This window comes from Amblyomma americanum, chromosome 1 (assembly GCF_052857255.1).
Source record: "Amblyomma americanum isolate KBUSLIRL-KWMA chromosome 1, ASM5285725v1, whole genome shotgun sequence".
In the NCBI taxonomy this organism is placed as follows: Eukaryota; Metazoa; Arthropoda; class Arachnida; order Ixodida; family Ixodidae; genus Amblyomma; species Amblyomma americanum.
In genome coordinates, this window is record NC_135497.1 from 480,817,869 (window position 1) to 480,839,146 (window position 21,278).

General features: G+C 43.9%; 1 protein-coding gene across 1 annotated transcript; it reads left to right on the forward strand.

Annotated features, from left to right (window-relative positions):
* The first annotated feature begins 626 nt into the window (after positions 1-626).
* Positions 627-21,048, forward strand: LOC144126849 (uncharacterized). Its single transcript, XM_077660454.1, has 5 exons — positions 627-707; positions 13,584-13,719; positions 16,274-16,400; positions 20,374-20,580; positions 20,962-21,048. The coding sequence occupies exons 2-5, from the start codon at positions 13,712-13,714 to the stop codon at positions 21,046-21,048; spliced, it is 429 nt and encodes a 142-aa protein (XP_077516580.1). The 5' UTR covers positions 627-707; positions 13,584-13,711.
* The last annotated feature ends 230 nt before the right edge of the window (positions 21,049-21,278 follow it).

A 21,278-nucleotide genomic window follows, 5' to 3' on the forward strand; every position in this document is an offset into this window, starting at 1 on the left:
TAGTTTTCTCCAGGCCAGACTTTGAGAAAAAGAAAGGCGTGTAGCTGATTCACTTTGTTGGTGGACGCCCCAAGCGCGCCACGACTGCCGGCAAAAACACGGAGTGATCAAGCTGTGTTCGTGGTGCGCTTGCGGTGCCCACCAACAAAGTGAACCAGCTACACGCCTTTACACAAAAGCGAGAGAAGTTATATACCACTAATACGACTAGACTGGGAACAAGACTCTCTTCCTTGTTTTGTGCAAGCCGGCCCAGCTGGTTTACTGCGTGCGCCTATCACAGCCCCTTTACTCAGCCCTTCTTATTTCCCACTGCGGTGGCCCAGTGGATATGCTGCTCGGCTGATGACCCGAAAGACGCGGGTTCTATCCCAGCCACGGCAGTCGCATTTCGATGCAGGCAAAGCGACTAGAGGCCAGTGTGCTGTGCGATGTCAGTGCACGTTAAAGAAATCCAAGTGTGCGATATTATTCGAAGCCCTAGCTCCACTACGGCGTCCTTGGCCTGAGCCACTTTGGGGCATTAAACCACAAAAGCGAAACAGAAACCGATTTTTTGCGGAGTCATGCACGGAGTCTTCCGGTTCCGGATTTTGTGGAGCTGTGCCGAGCGCTGCGCTGACAGCAGTGTTGCCGACTGAGCCGCTGGTCGAACACGAACTGGCAGCGCTGACTGAGGAAAAAGAGGTCATCCTTTTTGAAAACAGGTAAGCAAGATTTTATTCTTTACTCGTTGTTGTGCACATAATTAGCCAAGCCTCTCGTATCATCAGATGAGGTTTCAATGAGTTCGTTCGCTTTGTGCTTTCTTAGGATTACGGGCACTCATACCCGCCGCTCACAGCAATATATCTTGCCCAGTAACAGCAGTTTTAATAAAGGATGTCTGATCGTTGAATGAATTTAGTAGCAAGAATCTATGCGCATCTGTTTTGTTCAAGCGAGTGCAAAAACAGCGAGCTGGAGTACCTGTGCTGCACTAAGCGATCATCGTGGTTTTGGCGCCTTTTGCCATGCTCGGCATTTTCGCGCCTTTTGGGAAGCTGGTGGTTTTCGCGCCTTTTTGCGAAGTTTACAGATTGCAGCAGCAAACGCACCTCTTAGCGATAGGAAGTTGCACAAATTGAATACTAAGCTAAAACAGTAATTGAATACTCCACCCGGGCGCATCACATGTCCCTGTAACAGCGAGTGGCAGCATATCATTGCTTCGCAAAGCTGCCCGCATCGGCGCCATGCTTCAAAAAGCGGCGCACCGCATACAATGTAATGCATGCATGTGGTGCCTGAACGTGAGTGCACAACGACGCGGGGAGCGGGGACAACATTAAGCAACATGGTGCGAACGGAACCCTGGGACAAAAAAAAAAAGAAATATTAGGACGATGGACTTTGCACGACCGCCGGCTGATTTCTCGCCGACGAGACTCGGTATTCGTGCCGCTTGGCAGTAGCGGTGACTCGCTCCCGGCGCGCGTCTGCAACAATGCTGGATCAAACTCGATCGCGTCGTCCGTGTGTCTTAAGCTTTTTATAATGCGTCCAGTTAGCGCTTACAATAGACGCAGTGCATAAAACGCAACCGGCATCATAACGCATGCGGGAATAAAAGTACATTAACGCTGCTAAGTCGCGAGCGCAAAAAAAAAAAATCGTGCCGGATTTCATTGATAGGTTACGGTCGCGCGCTACTTGTTATGTTCGTTACTGTCCCAGTGCAACTCAACAAGTAAAATTAACATTTCTACTGAATTGTGTCTGGTTGGGTTCGGTAAAATACAAATTGAGACGTTTACGGAGGGCTCGGCTCCTTTTTCAGGGGTGACGGGAAGATTTTGTTACAGGTGCAAGTAAGTGCGTGGTGGAGGAGGAGGGGCAAGATTGAGGATGGAGTGCGGCCGGTTTGGCTTTGTGACGGAGTGAAAGGGTTGTGGGGAGAGTGTTGACTTGAGGGCTGTCAGTCACGGCGGCCAGTTTCCGAGGGTTGTGCGGGGATTGTTGCTGGCGTCCATTGTTTCGATTTCCGTTCCTCGAACCGCGGAACGAAATCCCTGCGCGTACACAAGGGGTTCGTTGTCCCGTGAACGGTTGCATTGTTGGGTGTATTATTTGGTAATAAAAAAAAGGTATTGGTGGAAGTAGGTGTCTCACAAGTTTCTGTAACGTAAACAACTAGTGAGAAACCACAATAAATGACGAAATCCGGCCCACGCGATTCCCTTCTAGCTTTGCCTGGTGTCGGTCATGCATGAGATAATTACTGCGGGCTTGCGTAAAGTATTAATGTTTTTCTTTTTACGTCCGTGACTTGACAGTATGCATGCGCTTCTGTATAGAACAGCATTGAGCAATATTGTTCTGCGCCTCTCGCTTTGCTGATTTCATCAGTTGCTTTCCTGGTGGTTTCGGAAACTGTGGTTTAGATGGTTTAGGAAGCTGCAAAATCTGTGCGAAAAAAGTTATACAGTCACATCAACCTTGACTAATTGCAGCAAGAGCAGACCTGGCAATCAGGACAAAAACAGCCAGGCAGGACTGCTGCATAACAGCAGAAATGGCATCCACAGTGCATTGAAACATTTTGTTGTGGGCGATCAGGATGAAGTGACAAGAGCAAATTGAGGGCTCAAACTATCAACAAGATTCAGGGGCATACGCTTGGATCATTTGTAGACACTTGAAAATGAGCATTAGAAGTTTTTGAAATAAGTGGCCTGATATGGCTCTAAACAACTTGTGGGTTTATTGGGTCCGAATGCTCTTTCTTATTCCAGTTCTGTCACCTGTGTGAAATGGCATCTTGCAATCTGTGTTCAGGAAATTTTTCTCCACTGGTGGCCTACTTTGACCACTTCACCTACCACAGCAGTGTTTTGGATGGTGCTCTGTGTCCCATCGATGCATGTTCCGTGGTTCTGAAGAATTATGCAAGCTTCAGAAGCCATCTGTTCAGGCACCATAGAAAGCGACACCATGAACCAGAACTGAGCGACGCCTGTTTTGTGTATCCCGTGCCGTCATGTAGGAGACACCAGTCATCTCGTACCAAAATTGTGTCGCACATTGCTGGTCATCTGGACACTGGAATAGGTGCTGTTGTGTGCCCTTTTCCGGGATGTGTCAGTGTTAGTTATATTGTTAGTTAGTTATATTGATTTTAATGGCGCAAAAGCAACTTAGGCTATGATGCGCCAAACACACGGTTAGAGCTTTTGTTAAAGGTTACGCTTTTTATATCTAAAGTTTGTATAAAAGATTCTGAGAAATTTAAAAATGCTAGAAAAATCAACCAGTGCTTGATCTCCTAAAAGTAACGCGGGGTGTAGTGGGATGTATTCATTGTACAATGTTGTGAAATATTTTTCCCTCAGTTGTTCCAGTTTTTTGCATACAATTAAAATGTGGTTTACCGTGAGTTCATCGCCACACATTTCGCAGAGAGGTTTGCCTTTTTTTGTCAGTAAGAAGTTGTGAGTAAGGTGTGTGTGTCCAATGCGTAGTCGACACAAAATAACTTCTATGAAACGCTCCTGATGTGTACATGATCTCCATTCTCCCAAAACAGGTTTTATAGAATGTAGTTTGTTGTTTGTTTGTTCGTCCCATGCAATCTGCCACTTATTCCTGAGTTTACTGTGCAGTAATTTAGAAAAATCCCCCTGTGGTATGTTAACTTGTTTTATATGGCCAATTCTAGCTTGTGCTGCGCAAGCATCTGCTCTCTCATTACCTAAAATTCCAACATGGCTAGGGACCCAGCAGAATATAATGTTATGTTTTTGCTTTGTAATTTTAACTATGTTATGTATGATTTTTCCTATTATGGGTTCAGCAGCGTTTGTAGAATGCAGCGCTTTTAGCATACTGAGTGAATCGGTGTAAATGATGCTATTTTTTATGTTTTGTTTTACTATTTGTTCTACAGCTACAAAGATGGCATAACACTCCGTAGTAAATACCGATGCATACTGTGGCAATCGTATCATTTTTTCATTTGTTCCTTGAATTACTGCACTTCCGACATGACTTTCTGTTTTTGAGCCATCAGTGTAAAATTCGGTGTAAGTGTCATATTTTTCTTGTAGTGCAAAGAACTCTTGCAGTATGTGCTCGTGTGGTATTTTCACTTTGTTTAAGTGTGTCAATGTGAAGTCACACACTGAAGGAAGGCTGTACCATGGTGGTAGATACTCATGTCTTTGTGCAATATTAGGTAGGGCGTCCAGCACTGCTAAGTCTTCACATTTATCTTCAAAGCGCATTATTAGTGGCCTGATAAAATGTGGTTTATTATTGAATAATCTCCTAGATGGGCACTTGGTAACAATGGGATAGCAGAGATGTTTAGGGAGAGAACGGGTTTTTAGGATGTACGTGCATGTTAGTGTGACTCTTCTATCCTCTAGTGTGGGCTCATTAGCTTCAACGTAAAGACTCTTTACCGGGGATGTTCTATAAGCTCCAGTTGATAGGCGCAAACCAAGATTATGAACAGGGTCCAGTCGTTTCAAGTAGGATGTTCTTGCCGAACCATATACCACACACCCGTAGTCCAGCTTGGAGCGCACCAAAGAGCGATATATTTGCAATAGGCATGCTCTATCGGACCCCCACCGTTTTCGCGAGAGTACCTTTAATACATTGAGGGCTTGGGATGCTTTCTTTTTCAGGTTGTTAATGTGTGACAGAAGTGTAAGTTTCTTGTCAAAAGTGACGCCTAAAAATTTATGTTCCTGTTTGACTGGCAGTGTGGTTTGATTCAAGCACAGATTGGGATCGACCTGTAGGCCTCGTCGTAATGAGAATAAAACAGCTACTGTTTTTTGAGGGGACAACTTAAATCCATTTTTCTCTGCCCAAGCAGCCAGTTTATTTAGAGTGATTTGTATTTGTCTCTCGCAGGACAGTATGTTGGAAGAAGTGTATGCTATCTGTATGTCATCTACATAAACTGAATACATTACGGACTTAGGTATTACTTTGGCCAAGGAATTCATTTTTACTATAAAGAGTGTCGTACTTAAAATGCATCCCTGGGGTACGCCATTCTCTTGGGCGAATGTCGTTGATAGAGTTGCTCCCAGACGGACTCTGAATGTGCGGTTAGTGAGGAAGTCGTTCAAGCAGTTCAGCATCCTGCCGCGGATCCCTAGATCTGCTAGGTCATGGAGGATGCCGAACTTCCACCCGGTATCATATGCCTTCTCCAAATCGAAGAAGACACCGATACAGTGCTGTTTGTGGATGAACGCCTCTCGGATGGTGTTTTCTAGGCGGACAAGGTGATCAGTGGTCGAGCATGCTTTCTTAAATCCACATTGATGTAAATCTAAGAGTCGACGAGATTCAAGTGTGAAGGTCAGTCTAATGTTTACTATGCTTTCGAAAGATTTAGCGATGCAGCTGGTGAGGGCTATCGGTCTGTAATTGTTAGGACTTGTTGGTTGTTTTCCGGGTTTCAGAAAAGGTACTATTATTGCTTTCTTCCACTCCTCACGTATATTCCCAGTTGTCCATATTTTGTTAAAGAAGTTCAACAATGCCTGCACGGCATCCTCAGAGAGATGGGTGAGCATAGCGTAATGCACATTATCTGGGCCTGTTGCTGTCTTTTTACCACAAGATAATGCCCTGATCAATTCCTGGAGTGTGATGGGTTGATTGTAGTCCTCGTGCATACCTGCTGCAAATAGAAGTTTTTGTTTTTCTGCTATTGCTTTGTACTTCTGGAACGTGTTTGTGTAATTGGACGAACTGGAAACTTCAGCAAAATGCTCACCTAGTATGTTGGCCTGTTCTTCTAATGATGTTTGTGTCCCGCGTGTAGTCAACAGAGGAAGTGTGAAAGGGGTATGGTCACTACTGAATCTTCGAACTTTTTCCCACATTTTTTTTGAGGTTATTGAGCTGTTTATAGAGGACACATATTTCTGCCACGAGGATTTCTCGGCATTTCTCCGAACGAATCGCGCTCTGGCCTTGGCCCTCTTAAAAGCAATCAAGTTCTCCGCTGTGGGATACCGACGCAGAGAGCCCCAAGCTTTATTTTGTTGTTTTTTTGCCAATGTGCATTCTTGTGTCCACCATACTTTATGTTTTTTGTGTACGAGTCCTGTTGTTTGTGGTATGGCTAGTGTAGCGGCCGATATTATGCATGTAGTAAATTTTCCATTAATTTCGTCTATGCTCAGATCTTCACAAAATTCTTTTTCTAGTGTGGCACTTGCTGTAAAAAGTGACCAGTCGGCGAGGTGAAGTTTCCAGCGCCGTGGTCTTGTGGGGATGACTGCAGTAGACGATGAGAGGCTGATGATAATAGGAAGGTGATCACTTCCCAGAGGGTCATTTAAAACATCCCATTTAAAATCTGTAAAAAGCGATGGTGATGCGAAAGCTAAATCGAGAAAGCTCATTTTTGCCGAGCTTGGGCAACAATAAGTTGTTTTTCCTGTATTTAAAAGACAGATGTTATTTGAGAGGATAAAATCTTCGATTGTTTGCCCCCTAGAGTCGCAGCGCTCGCTTCCCCAAAAAGGGGAGTGAGCGTTAAAATCCCCAACTACCAGATATGGCTCTGGAAGTTCATCTATCAATTCTTCTAGATCATGGACTGTTAATGTAAAATGTGGAGGAATGTATACGGAACAGATTGTTAGTGTTTTATAGCTGACGATGCTGACTGCAACCGCCTCTAGTTTTGTATTGAGCTTTATTTCTCGAGCAGGGACGCCGCTTTGGACGACAATTGCGACGCCTCCTGAGAGTCGATTTGCCTGCTCGCGATCGCGTCTAAAAGTTTGATAATGTTTCAGGATATGCACATGTTGTGGACCAAGATTGGTCTCCTGAAGACATAAAACTATGGATAACATTGACCCTAAAATATGTGTTATGTCACTATAATTCCGCATAAGTGCTCTACAATTCCATTGAATTAAAAAAGCCATGCTTGTGTTTTTAAAAGTAAATGAAAGGAGATTTACTTATGAGGTGGGCCCGTTATGAGGGGCCTGTCTTTTTTTCGCTCAAGAGAGCTGTTCCGCCGCTGTAATGGAGGCGGAGTGGGTGTTGTATCCATCACCTCAACAGAGGTGCTGGAGGACCACGCAGCCGCGGTTGTGTTAGTTTCAGGCCTCTCCCGACGGGGGGAGGTCCTGCGGGATGCCGACCCATGGACCGGCGGTCCCTGCTTTGGCAGTGACAGGGCAGCTTTCGCTGACCCTGCCTGGGGCGTGGATGGCCCTGCCATAGGCTCGGTGGGAGCGGCCTTGGCAGGTGCCGGAGTGCTGTGCGGTGCTACGCCCCTGCGCACCACATCAGCGAAGTTTTTTTTTGCTGTGAAGGAGAATGTGTTTGTAAGCACAAAACGCCTTCTCGCTTCTTTAAAAGAAATGTTTTCTTTGGTCTTTATGGTGATAATTTCTTTTTCTTTCTTCCAGGACGGACACGCCCTGGAGTATGCAGCATGTTCTCCTTCACAGTTTGGACAGCACAGGGCTGCGTCACATACATCAGACTGGTGATCCTTAGAGGCACATTTTGCGCAAGTTTTACGACCGCGGCAGCTCTGTGAGCTGTGGCCGAACCTTTGGCAGTTGAAACACCTGCGAGGGTTTGGTATGTATGGTCGTACATTGATTTTCAAATATCCCACGTCGATTGTGTCGGGCAGGGTGCTGGTGTTGAACGTCAGGATCATGTGTTTTGTGTCTATTTCCTTGTTGTCTTTCCGGATTTTGATTCGGTGGACATCTATGACGTCTTGGTCGATGAGCCCTTCGAGCATTTCTTTTTCAGTTATGTGAAGAAAATCATTTTCCGATATTACGCCTCGGACAGTGTTTAGTGAGCGATGAGGAGTCACGGAGACCGGGATTTCCCCTATGGACGTTAGGTTGGAGAGCTTAGAATGTTGGACATTGTCACACAGTTCGAGCAATAAGTCGCCGCTGGCCATTTTTGACAGCTTATAGCCAATGCCTAGGGTTTCAGTCAAGCACTTTGACACAAGGAAGAGGGATATTATTCTTGCCTGTTTATCTTGTTGTTCACTGTGGATCACATGATATTTGGGGAAAGTTACTTTTCTTTTTTGAAAGAAGTTGTCTGCCTCGTTCCGCGCTCTTTTGAGAGATCCATCGGGTTTTGAAAGTTGGGGAGCCATAAAAAACTGTTTTTCGGTCATGGTGCCAGCCACCCACCACGGAGTCCAACAAGGGGACGGGACAGGAACTTGATAGCAAGTCCTGCCCACGCCAGCTGTACACCTCAACTATAACCAAATATGACGCAACTCAGGGTAGTTGGTCACACAAGGTTAACCCTCGCCGCCAGGAAAAAAGGAAAAACCAAGAAGTGAGTAGGATACAGGAGAGTTGTGAGACAGAGATAGGAAAGTTAAAGATGAAGAGGAGGATAGGAAAAGGCGACTGCCGATTCCCCCCGGTCGGGTCAGGCCGGAGGTGCCGTCTGCAGGAAGCTGGGGCCAAAGTGGTGTGTTGCTTCCGCCAAGGGGCCTTAAGGGTCCAAACGCTCGGCATCGGCTCAACCACCAGGATCCCCTTTTCCCCGGACACGGCGATGCCACGCACGGCGAGGCGCGGGTGCTCGGGTCCGTGGTGATGCACAGTTCACCATCATCCCCTTGCGGAGATGTCCCTGCGGATGCTCGGGAACCCGCGGTGTCGCCACTCACCGTCGCGACGCCTGCAAACTGCAGGCGCCCCCCTGCGGGGAATGTGTCAGTGTGTTAAAGTCTGCTGGTTCATTCAGAACACACGTTTCTAGGTATCATCAAGAGGCCAGAGACACCTTACATTGCCTCCAAGTAGTGAACATGGACATTGAGATGGAGGCAGAACCTGCGACAGCCGTAGCTCAGAGCAGTTCTTCAAATCTTTGTTCTACTGACAGTAGATCGGATCAGGAGCCAAGCACCAGCAGTCACTCAGAGCAAAAACTTTTCACAGATAACTTCGCACTCTTTCTCCTCAAACTTGAAGCACAACTACACGTGCCTGCAAAAACAGTGCAGTATATCATGAAAGAGGTGCAGAACCTTCATAATCTAAGCCAGCAGATAGTGTCGAAAGAGATTGGTAAAATTGTTTCAGGTGACGTGTTTCATAGGATACAGTCATTGCTTAGAGCAGATGCAGTCGACATTGCTGCATCTATGTCTCTTAGGTCATCTCATTGCCGCCACAACTATTACAAAGAAAAATTTCATTTTGTGCGGCCAGTGGAGATTTCTCGAGGCCTGAATAAAGAGAACGCAGCCTCTTTGTACCATTATGTGCCAATTGAAGGCCTGATACATTTCTTGATGGCTGTGGTGCCTGGCAAAGAACATGATGTGTCTGATGATTGCTTTAGTGACTATGTCTTGTGTCGATCTTTCCGACATGCTGCAGAAAATGAGGTACAGGTAATCCTGTACCAGGATGAATTTGAAATAGCGAATCCACTGGGCTCAGCAAAAGGAAAATTCAAGCTTCTAGGTGCATACATGACATTAGGCAATTTGCCTTTGCATTGCAGGTCACGGGTGGAAAGCATGCAACTAGTGATGCTTTGTCGCCAGAAAGACGTGAAAGAGTTTGGATTGTTTGCAGTGTTGCAGCCATTGATAAATGACTTGGTCCATCTAGAGAGACATGGAACGCTGATCAGTGGAGTAAATTACACAGCACGCTTGAAATTCATTATAGGCGACAATCTTGGAAGCCATACAATTGGTGGCTTCACCCAAAATTTCAGTTCATCAGCTTACTTCTGCCGGTTCTGCCTGGTCACACGCACGGACTTTGACAAACAACCTTATGTAGTCGGGGGAAGAAGGACTCCAGAAAACTACAGTAAATCCATTGAATGCCTTGCAGAGGATAGTGCAGGAACAAGTGATCATGGTGTGGTCACTGATTCACCATTCCACTCTCTACAGCACATTCACGTGTGCAGCTGTGGCTTGCCACCTTGCATAGGCCATGACCTTTTCGAAGGGGTAGTTCGCCATGATCTGGCTTTGTACATAAGGTACTTTGTAAAGAAAAAAGCATGCTTCACATACGAACACTTGAACACAAGGATTCTGACTCTGAAATATGCTACTCATGATTTGCGCAATAAGCCAGCAAAGGTGCCTATACAGGGTGACAAGCTCGCAGGTCATGCAGTCCAGAATTGGACATTGTTGAGGCTGCTACCTGTATACTTGGGCACTAAAGTCCTTGACTCAGAGGACCCAGTCTGGCAGCTTGCGCTCTTGTTGATGCAAATTGTTGACCTTCTAATGGCGCCCAGGATAACGCCTGCCCAAGTATCGTACCTGAAGGTCTTAATTGAGGAGTATATTGAATGTCGAAGTTCACTGTTCCCGGCCCACAAACTGAGACCAAAGCATCATTTCATGCTTCACTACAGCGAGCTCATACAAGAGTTCGGCCCACTTTGCCATGTGTGGACACTGCGATTTGAATCCAAACATCAGTACTTCAAGAGGTGCATTTGAATCAGAATCAGAATCAGAATATATTTATTTAACATCATGGCGATGTTGGGTGCACCGGCAAAAAGCCAGTGGCAAGGCTTGACGAGGCCGGCGCACCCTACAGAAGCTTGGCAGTGATATACTTGTTCACGTTAATAAAACAAACGAAAGAAACAATACGAGGGCACTTCAACAAAAAAAATGTACAAACATACAGGACATATAACAGTTTTTGGCATTATTTAGCTATATATTTATAAGGATTTCTTATTTAATAAATGTGGGAGAGTGAAGTTCAACATTTGATACCCGTAATTTGTGCGGGTCTTAGGTACAAAAATGTCACCAAGACATTGGCCGAGCAGCACCAGCTTTGCCAGGCCTTTCGTGATGCACGAGGCCTGTTCTACACACCCAGGGAGCTCGTAGATATGAGCCAACATGAGCAGTCAGAATTGCAGAATAAGCTACCAGAACAAGTTTTTGAGGGTGTTGTGTTGTTAAAGAAAGCCTCTCTGGAAGGTTTCACTTACACAGTTCATGATTATGTCCTTGTGTCAGGAACGCGATTTGATGTTGTGTTTGGTTTTGTGGTTGCCATTCTGAGAAAGAACTGTGGTGAAATGCAGTTAATGATGCACTGCACTCCTGCAGAGCTTGTGCCGGGCCATTTGTTTTATATTTTGCAAAATTCGACTGAAAAAACAGTATGCCTCCGCCCGAGCAACCTGGTTGACAGAATGCCATACCAGCCATACTGCTTTAATGGCGATTCTGTGATACGGTTGAATTATTTATTTCCTGAAAAGCTATGAGTGGCAGTAGTTGTACTTTCCAGCGGTGCTTTTCTTACTCTGGACAAAGAGATAGGCTGTGTTTCTGTTCATTTTGTTTTTAGGCTGTCTACTCTCATGAACCTTTGTGCTTTGTTGATATGTTAGAGATATTTTAGCAATTGAGTTCTAGAAACTGAAAATGAGTCACATTATGTGTTCATAATTTTGTCTGCTGTATGTTCATCTGCGCTAGAAAGGGCAGCTTCAAATGTAAGACTAAAATGTGTAAAATCATTCTGTATATTGCCATTGTACCTTTCATTGTTGATAACATTTCATACTACCTTTCTGTACAATAAACTAAGTTGACTTGTTTAGCATTAAGCTGCAGTGGTTTGGTACTTGTTGCCTATTTTTCATCATACTGTTGCTTCCACAGTTTCACGTGTGATGGCAATAGGACAGAAAATGGGCTCGTGTGTTGTTAACCTTCATAAAACAAATTGGCTGACTGCATCCCCAGCAGACATTTCATAAAACCCATTGCAGTGGCTCCATGGTTATGGTGTTCAGCTGCTACCCGAAAGACACGGGTTCGATCCCGGCCACGGCATTCGAATTTAGACAGTGTGCATGCTAAAGAACCCCACGTGGTCAAAATTTCTGGAGCCCTCCACTACAGCGTCCCTCATAGCCGGAGCCGCTTTGGGATGTTAAATGCCACAAAACCAAACCAAACCATTTTATAAAAGTTCGACCTCAGCCAAGCCAGTTCATTTGTATGATATGAAACATGGGCATCAAGATTGTGTTTTGAGATTCTCTAATTTAAAGGTGGCTATACTGCACAAGAGTGTAATCTTAAAAGCAATCTTTTGTCCATGGTTTTAAATGTAATCTTGTGTTCATGGTTATACTAATCATAGGCTCTCTAATGCTGCTGTTATCAGGTAACGAGTTATATTGACAATGAACTGTGGTGAGTGTGAGGTTAAACACTGATTTTCTGCAGCGCAGAAGTTTCATCATCAGCGGCCTAACTACATCCACTACAGTACAAAGGCGTCTCCCATATCCCTGCAATTTACCCTGCCATGAGCCAGTTGTGGCCACATTACACCTGCAAACTTCCTAATTTCATCCACCTATCTGATACTCTCCCACCCCCTACTATACTTGCCCTCTCTTAGATCTACTTTTAAAGGACCAGTGGTTGTCTTGCCTTCGCATCACGTCCCGGGCCATGCCGATTTCTTCCTCTTGATTTCGACTAGGATGTCATTAACCCACTCTGCTCTCTTCCTTTACCTCAACGCTAGACCTATCATTTTCCTTTCAATGGCCCACTGCGTTGTGCTCAAATTAAGTTGAACCCTTTTTGATAGCCTCGAAGTTTCTGCCCAGTAGGTTCGTACAGCTGTTGTCTACTTTCCTCTTGGAGGATACTGATGAACTACCATTCATGACCTGAGAGTACATGCCAAATCAGTGATGTTCCTTTGTGGGAAATTTCACATTTTTTGGGAGTTTGAGGAGTAAAATATGGTGAAAAGGGAATTTTCAGAGATTCAAGGAATTTTAAGAACCAAAATTGTCTCGCTTTTTCCAATTTGACGGGGCTTTCAAGTTGCTGCAGGGAAAAATGGCCTGAAAGGAGGAATTTTGAGTCTGAGGGAAATTTCGATTATGGCATGCAGTATCACAATGCCAGATTCACCCTACCCCATTCTTATTCTCCTAGTTAATTCACCCTAGTGGTCCGGATCTGCAGTCACTACCTGTCCTTAGTAGACGCAACCCCTTGCCACTTCCAATCCTTTGCTGCCTACCGTAAACTGTTGTTTCTTCCTGAGACAGTGGAACATTATTTTAGATTTCTTCATGTTAATTTTTAAACCCACTGTTCTACTTTGCCTGTCTGGGTTGCTGACCGTGATTTGCAATTTGTGTCCTGCTTATAATGGCATGAGGTGAGCTTTTTCACAGGAAGTGCTGTTGGCCCATTTAGGGTACTGAAAGTTTGGTAGATAACTGGTAATCATACTGTGACAGCAAATGCATAATCTTGCTTAGACTTCAGCCCCCTGTCATTTCACATGCATTTAAAAGCATTCACACCAGTATGTTCAATAATGTGCTTGCAACAGTTCTGCCTAGAAGCTTATTACTTCTGCACATACTGAGACGCCAGCAGGTGTAAATTAGATTTAATATGATATAGGAAGCCAGTGGTCAGTAATGTGATCATGGCAACTGGTTACTGCCTGAGTGGGCTATATTTCTTTCAGTGTCATCCATCTGTTTTTTTGTGATTCTAGGAACATAACAACAATGCCACCATTGAAACTTTGGAGTGGTGACCACACCGTGAAAAAAATTGGTAATGCAAGCACACTTTCTGAAGTTGTGAAACAGGCTCAAGAAAAAGGCGTCTGTACCTCGGAAAATGCAAAGGCAAGTTTTCACTGTTAAGTAGTACTTTGCATGGAAGAAGTGCTAGTAATGGAGAAATAAGTAATTGCCGCTTGCTGAAGTGCAGTACGCGAGCTATGCTGCCATTTTGTACCTGAATTTTAAAGTTTAGTTGTTCAGTTTTTTTTTTGAACGGGGCTATATGTCTGCATCTGTTGGGAATCTTAAATACAGCACTGAAGACCCATGGAAGACAATATAGGCACCAGGGTTGGACATCAATTAGTAATTTAATATTCCTCACCATTTGAGTGGTTATAAAATTTCAGTTAAGCAGTTGCATTGCTATACTGGTTTAGCATCTGAAAGAGGGCAAAACTACACAATTTGCATTTCAATTTTTTTTTCAGTATGAGTTTAGTGTAACGCACATTTGCCTATTCCAGCTGTAGGCACAAAGAATAAGTTTTCCATTGAAGCACCAACTAGCCGAGGCAGCATGCTCCCCTTAGCAGTGACATTGCTTGTGATAAGTGTGCTTAGGGTAACAAGAAACATCTTCCATCACCACTTAAGAGCCAAGCTGCCAACCTTCTAGTGTGGAATGAGAGGAAGGTGCTGTCAAGCATCAGTTAATTATTGTCATTACTGATAGATCTGCACTGAAACGTAAAAGGGATTACAAAGTGAACAAGGGAGGGGAAAGCTTCGGGGTGCTTGTCAATGTTTCGACAAGAGGATTTGTCTTCATCTAGGGAAAGCGTTCATCATTCGTGGTGTTTAAATAGGACCTTCACTCCAATGAGGAAGGCCCAGTGAGGGGGACGAGGGTGGTGAGGCTTGTCCTGGCTTTATGGCTGCTAAAGAGGATTGGCCGAAACTGTGGAAAGAGAAGGGCCAGCTCAGGAGAAAGTCATCTGGGGGTGTGGAGCATGAAGAGATAGCAAGCCTGGGCTTGAAAGTCTGTGTATCCGGCTGTGACAGGTGGCTTGGTATGACTGGCTGTGTTGACCTGACAAACTCAAATAAAGGAAATACACAGCATGATGGAAGAGAAGACCGAAGGGCTAAAAAAACGAAATTGAAGAACAAAGAAAATGGTGGAGAGTTCAGAGAATGCACGAAATACAGGGGAGGGGTAAAGGAATATGGAAGCCAAGGGTTCCTGAGAAATGACAGAAGGAGGTGCAGGGCATAAGTTTAAAAGTAGGATAATAAATTGTACAAAGAGAGAAAAAAGGGGTGAAGAAAAACAGGTGACTGAGGTGAAAAAGAGAAGTCTGGGCAGAGGAGTAGGGTGAAAGATACGATAAAGCGGCGTTATATATGAAGTACTGAGAAATGCTCTGACCATGTGCAAGACCTGTTTAAAGAATTATGCCAGTGCCGGAATGTACCTGAGAAATTTTAAGTTTTCTCTGGATATGTTGGTCCCTGCTGGTTGTCAAGTTTTAAATTCGTGGATTAGGAATGCCACTGTATTTTATATTCCTTGCATATTTGAAGCCTGACTGAAGAATGAAACAGTTATGTTCATCGAAGTTGTGACCATGTCGATTAAAATGTTCCGACACTGCCTTCTATACATTCCTTGCTGTGTCAGCTCAGTAACTTGGGCATAACTTCGATGAACTGTTCAATCTTCAGTCCAGCTTCAAATCTGCAAGGGATATAAAATACAGAGAAGCATTCCTGATCCATAAATTGCAAACCCTACAACTAGCAGGTATCAACAAATCCAGAGGAAACTTAGAATCTCTCAGGTACATTCCGGCACTGGCATAATTCTTAAAGCAGGTCTTGCACATGGTCAGAGCGTTTCCCAGTACTTCATAATGCCACTTCATCGTTTCTTTCACCCTACCCCTCTGTCCCCCCTTGTCCTTTCCCACATCAGTCACCTTTCTATCCCCCTCCTTTTCTCTTTGTTCAATTTATCCATCTACTTTTAACTTATGCCCTGCACCTCCTGCTATCATTTCTCAGGAACCTTTGGATTTTGCATTCCTTCTCCCCACCCCCTCAGCCTTTAGAGCATTCTCTGAACTCACCCCCTTTTCTTTTTTCCTTCAATTCCCCCTTTTTTTGCCCTTCAGTATTTCGTTCCGCCATGCTGACTAATTTCTTATCTGAGTTATTCAGGTCAACACAGCCAGTCATACCAAGCCACCTGTCGCAGCTCGACACACAGCCTTTCAAGCCCAGCCCATGTTCGCTATCTCTCCACGCTCCAGGCTCCTGGATTCCTTTCTACTGAGCTGGCCTTTCTTTTTGCTTTCTACAGTTTTGCAGGTCAACCGGTTAATCCTCTTTAGAAGGCATCATATCTGGACAAATTCATCCTCCCCATCCTAACACCCTTCCCACTTCACACCATCCTCCGCCTCATCAGGCCTTCCTCCTCGGAGTAAAAACCCAGACGAAAACAAGTCCTCTAGTCAAAATGTTGCCAAGCATCCTGAGGCTTTCCCCTCCCTTGTTTACATTGTAATTCTCAAGAGTCATCTGCCCACCCTCTCTCTACCATGTAAAACGGATTAGGCAGCTGTCCAATGAGATTGGTTGTTTTCAGAATACGAAGTTTTTATTCCGTCAGGTTTTCCTTCGAGACTGGACGGAAGTTGAAGAAGACTTTTTTCAAGAAGTCATTGAACATCTTCTTTTGGAAGAAAGGATTTTTATTGTCACCGACACTGCACCCACAACTGAACCTACACTGCAAGGTGCAACAATTTTTGTGTTCTTAATTTCTGTGCATTATTATGCAGCTCTCTTTCATCTGCATAGTCTTAATATTATTCGCATGCTTTCAGGTGTATGAGGTATACAGGGTGTTTCACCTAAGGCTTTAAACAATTTTAAAAAATAGGCTTTTTGAGTTAAGAGAACCACTGTTTTCAGCATAATATTGTCAGCTATGTAGCACATCAGAATACAGGTAAGATGTGCTCTAGCAGACTTGTTATTTACTACTGAATAGTTGACTTTTAAACTCTTACCATTAGGCTTGTTAATTACTGTGTGGTGTGTAGCCCACCATAATAACCATTAAGATTTTACAATTTTCAAAATGCGGTTACCCTCGGCGCTGTGGCCCAACAAATTTTGGCTATTTCGACAAGTTACGTGCACTGGAGAGGTTGCTTTGCCTGCAAGCTTCTCGAAAGCGCAGGTATTTTGGTGCGATACATGCAAAATTCCTTTAGCAACAGCGCTGAGGGTAACCGTGTTTTCGAAATTTAAAAAAATGACTTGGATGTTAATTACGGTGGGTTACATGGTTATAAATAATTAAGGAATCTGGCAGTAATAGTTAAAAAGTTAACTATTCAACATTAGTTGAGACCGCAGCGGTGGTCAAGTGGTTGAGCATCCGCCTCGCATGTGGGAAATGCAGGGTTCGATCCCCAGTGCTACCGGGTACCCACTGGTGATACAATGGGTACAAGCTTTTTGTCCTGGTGCTTGGCTTATCTGGGGTGAAATGCTTGGGAAATGGGCCTTTGACCCCACCTTGAGTAGAAGACAAAATACTTTGTGCCATGGAGCTCTTTGGCCAGAGATGCCCTTGCGCCATAAAAATCCATAATTGTCATCATCAATATTGGTTAATCAGCCTGCTAGTTAACACGCCTTAGCTGCATTCAGATGTACTACACCACTGACAATGCTACACCGGAAAAAGCGGTCCTCTAACTCAAAAAGCCTATTTTTAAATATTGTGTACATTCTTGGGTGAAACACCCTTTATCTGTATATACTACAAGGCTATGTTATAGCCAACATTCATTGTTGAAACATATGTGCCTGATTTGATATTGAGTGTCCTTGAATGGAGCTAGAGCATCTGAATCTGATAAGAAAATTGAACCGGCACTGAGGCATCTGTTGATCGAGCGACTATGAGCCGCAGCTGCTGCAGGAGTAGCGTGAATGTCAGTTTTATTCTAAGCCAGTGGACCTTCATGTTACTGCTCAGCTTGTGCATATTTGAAGAGGTACAGCTATCAAGTTTCAGAGTTTAAGTACACAAATGATGGTTTCCTGTTCATGCAGTGTTGTCTTCCAGCAAGTTTCAGTAGCCACTGTTGCCCACAATATTTTTCCAGGCAACACCGGCTCCAACTATGCATGATGGCTGTTACAATGCAAAGTACATTTGTAGCATTGCCAAAAATTGCTTAGATGACAATGGGTAACTGTAGTGGTACCTAAATTCTAGTGTATTTAGCTACTAGTATAGCAGAGCAGCTTTCGTGTTGCTTGCTTCCAAGTTTCTAGTGTCACTATAGTGAGCCGACAAAAGTAATCTTGGTGTTCCATGTGCTGAGAATGACCTTATGCTGAAGTTTGCACTCCCATTTGCCAGATAGATACATGAAAAGAATTAACTTCATTCTTTTTTGTGATACTGAAGTATTTTAGTTATGTGATTCATGAGTTAAGAAGTAATAGAGTAAAAATAAATCCTGAGCATGGATATTTTGTGGTACTTGCACAATTACTTGATAAACAATGGACACGATACATTCATCATGATGTGCCACTGCTATCATGTTGGCTCTTTAGAGCGCAGGGAAGTGAGATTGTGGTATCAAGTCATTAAATTTGGTTATTTCTGTGCGTGAATATGTTCGCTACAGAAGTAGACCAGGCATGTTATTGGAAATTGTTTGAGTCATTCTAATAGTTTCGGTGCCCATAGCTATCCACATTCAAGTCACATCATATGAATGACTGCACTCCAATGCATTGTCAAGGGCACCAGACAGGCTCTTTATATATGACAGTAAATTGCTGACAAGTACGAAAGGGCCCGACTGCTGCTGAAAACCCAACGAGACAGGAGTGCAAGTCTTGCATAGTAACCAGAACAAATACTTTTTGAGATATAAGTACCTTACTTTACATGCAGGACACAGTGGTCAACCAGTAAATATAGTGTTTGAATTTTACGATAAATGTGTTATACTATTTCAGAATTATAAGTTTGTGTATTTATGTGTCTACTCCTAGCCAGCAATTCTAGCATCTTCATTTTGCTGGATTGTTTAGTTACTTATAGCCAGTGTACTATGCCATGCTTGAGTTATCCTCCAAATTTAATGTGCTGCCAAATACTTGTTTCACTTGCAGGTCACTCAGGCACACAGAATATGAGTAGTTCAAATCATGAAAGGGAGACTGCTGCACTTCAGGTTGACTTCACCTTTAAGGTTGACACCGGCAGCTTTCCAGAAACTGTGCTAGCCTGCCTGAGGCCAGGCGGTCCCCTTCTTCGCCCAAAAGACAGACAGGACCTTGTGCAATGTATTGTTGGGCAAATGGTTGCAAAATGCTCACGACCCAGGAGAGAATTCATCCGAAGCGTGGCTGAGAAGGTTGTAGAAGAATTCTCCATACTAAAGGACAGGGGTGTGGATGGGCACCTGCTAGGCCGTGGTTATGATTCGCTGTTCCAGCAAATGGAAAACAGAGCTGAGAATATGACCCGGGGCAAAAGGCAACCATCCCAAGTACCGGACCGAAAATCAAAGAAGCGTGCCAATGTTTCCTATGGGTGCCTAAATTGGCAGCCAATCTTGAATTCAAGTGGCGATGCCGCTGAAGAGAAAGTAAGATTTTTGAGGCAGGAGGGACTCAAGAGTGCCAGAGAAATCAACTTGCCATTAGCACTGCAATATATGCAAGAAACGTATGGTGACCAAAGAGACTACATTAATTCGGATAATCCGGTGCACCAGACCAGTGAAATCAAAGCACAGTGGCCTCTGCTTTTCCATGCCCGCTTTTTTTATGGACATGCAGACCAGCTGCTCGGAAAAGATGTAAAGGTGAATGTTGCTAATACTGTATTAATCAGAAATGTTTTTCGTTATTCTGATGATGAATTTTTATGGCACAAGGGCAGCTTTAGCCGAAGAGCGCTATGGCACAAGGTAGTTTTTCATTGCACAAGGTGGGGTCATAGACCAATTTCCCAAGCATTTCACCCTAAAGAAGCTGAGTGCCAGGCAGGGGAAAGCTTTATTGTACCCATTGTATCACCTGTGGGTACCCGGCGGCACTGGGGATCGAACCCTGCACCTCCCGCATGCGAGGCATTTTCATTATTGTGATGCTTATAACGTGACAGGATTATTGAAACATATTATAATCTAGTAAGCGTAGAGTGCTTTTTCACATCATGGTACAGTCATTGCTCTAAATCGCTTTGGCAGCAATGCTTCAGAGAACAGTAATTTCATTTGACGCGAAATTCTGTGAGCTCTTCATTGTGGGCAGGCACGTGTTGCAGAATGAGAGAATAGCTGTGACTTAGTCCCTTGCAGTAATCAATACTACACATTTGCTTCAGCTGTCTCCTGCTAAAATGGCAGCAGCCTGTGTAAAAACAGACTTAAATTTTCATGGAAGCCAAGAAAACTTGTGCTGAACTCTTGCAAACTCTTCAGATGGGCTGCATTTATGCTGTACTTCTATACATATAAATCAAAGCACCGTGGTAAAGCTATCCGACAATCATGCCAGCCATTTATGAAGCTTTTGAGTGATTTGCAATGCTAGTGCCCATCACCGTCAAGAGAGTTGAAGAGTTCTCTTTTTGTACAATTTTTTACCACTTGAGACAGATGTTGCTGGGACCTTTCATATTGAATGTGAATGCAGTTTTACTCATCTGCTGAGTTTTTTCAGGCCATATCTGAAGAAAAAACAGCACTCTGTGCTTCTGCACTGGCCAACTTTCTCAGAGACAGTAACAAAAAGGAGGTGCTGTACTACTATGTACAAATGGAGCTTGAGGAAAGTAGGGGCAACAGAGGAGCAAAAGAAGCCGCTTTTTTGCCACTTCTCGCAGCCCTTTTCAAGGACGATGTCGGCCAACTCTTTCGAGTTTTTGAAGTGAGTTCTTTGCTCTTTCTGACCTCAGAACTGTATTAGGATGCGAATTAAATTAAGAGAAGCTGGCTGCAGTTACCCATGTCTAGCATACTGCTATGTTATTCTTCCAACCAGTCGGTATAGTGAAAGAAGTTGACGTCATATGATTTTCAAACTGATGCCACATGCTTCTCTTAATATTTCAATTAATCAGTGCCATAAAATGTGATTTTGTATTGATTGAAACTGTCTAGAAGGCAGCAATTTAATTATGTCAATAGGACACGCTAATATGTTACGTGCTGCTGTCATCCCGTGGATGGATAGGACACGGAGCAGTACTAATGCCTATTATCTTGTGTTTCAGTTAGAATGCATTGTGTTGTCTTTGTTGGTTTTCAGGAAGGAACAAGCATCACGGAGAGGCTGCATGAGTTGCCATGTACTCCAACTGTTGTGGCACATGGTAAGCTTCTCTATACATCGTAATTATTTCTTCAGTGCTACACTGAATCCAAGGGATGTCATTGTTGATTCACTTTTGGAGATGTCGTTATGTAACAATTTCTTTATGTCAAACGTGACACAATGAGCTCCATTACCTAGAAGTCAGACTACATGCTTTATGCTGAAAAACGTTGGATTGATTTCGTATGGGAACATTGAAAAGTGGTCCTATGAGCATTATACAGGGGGAAATGAACGGCTACGCAAATCAG

What these genes read in the sequence shown, in the direction of transcription:
- LOC144126849 (XM_077660454.1), top strand. An exon ending in AACTGAACCTACACTGCAAG is followed by an intron (nt 16,401 to 20,373) that starts GTGCAACAATTT and finishes GAGTTTTTTCAG; the next exon opens with GCCATATCTGAAGAAAAAAC. An exon ending in AACTCTTTCGAGTTTTTGAA is followed by an intron (nt 20,581 to 20,961) that starts GTGAGTTCTTTG and finishes GTTGGTTTTCAG; the next exon opens with GAAGGAACAAGCATCACGGA.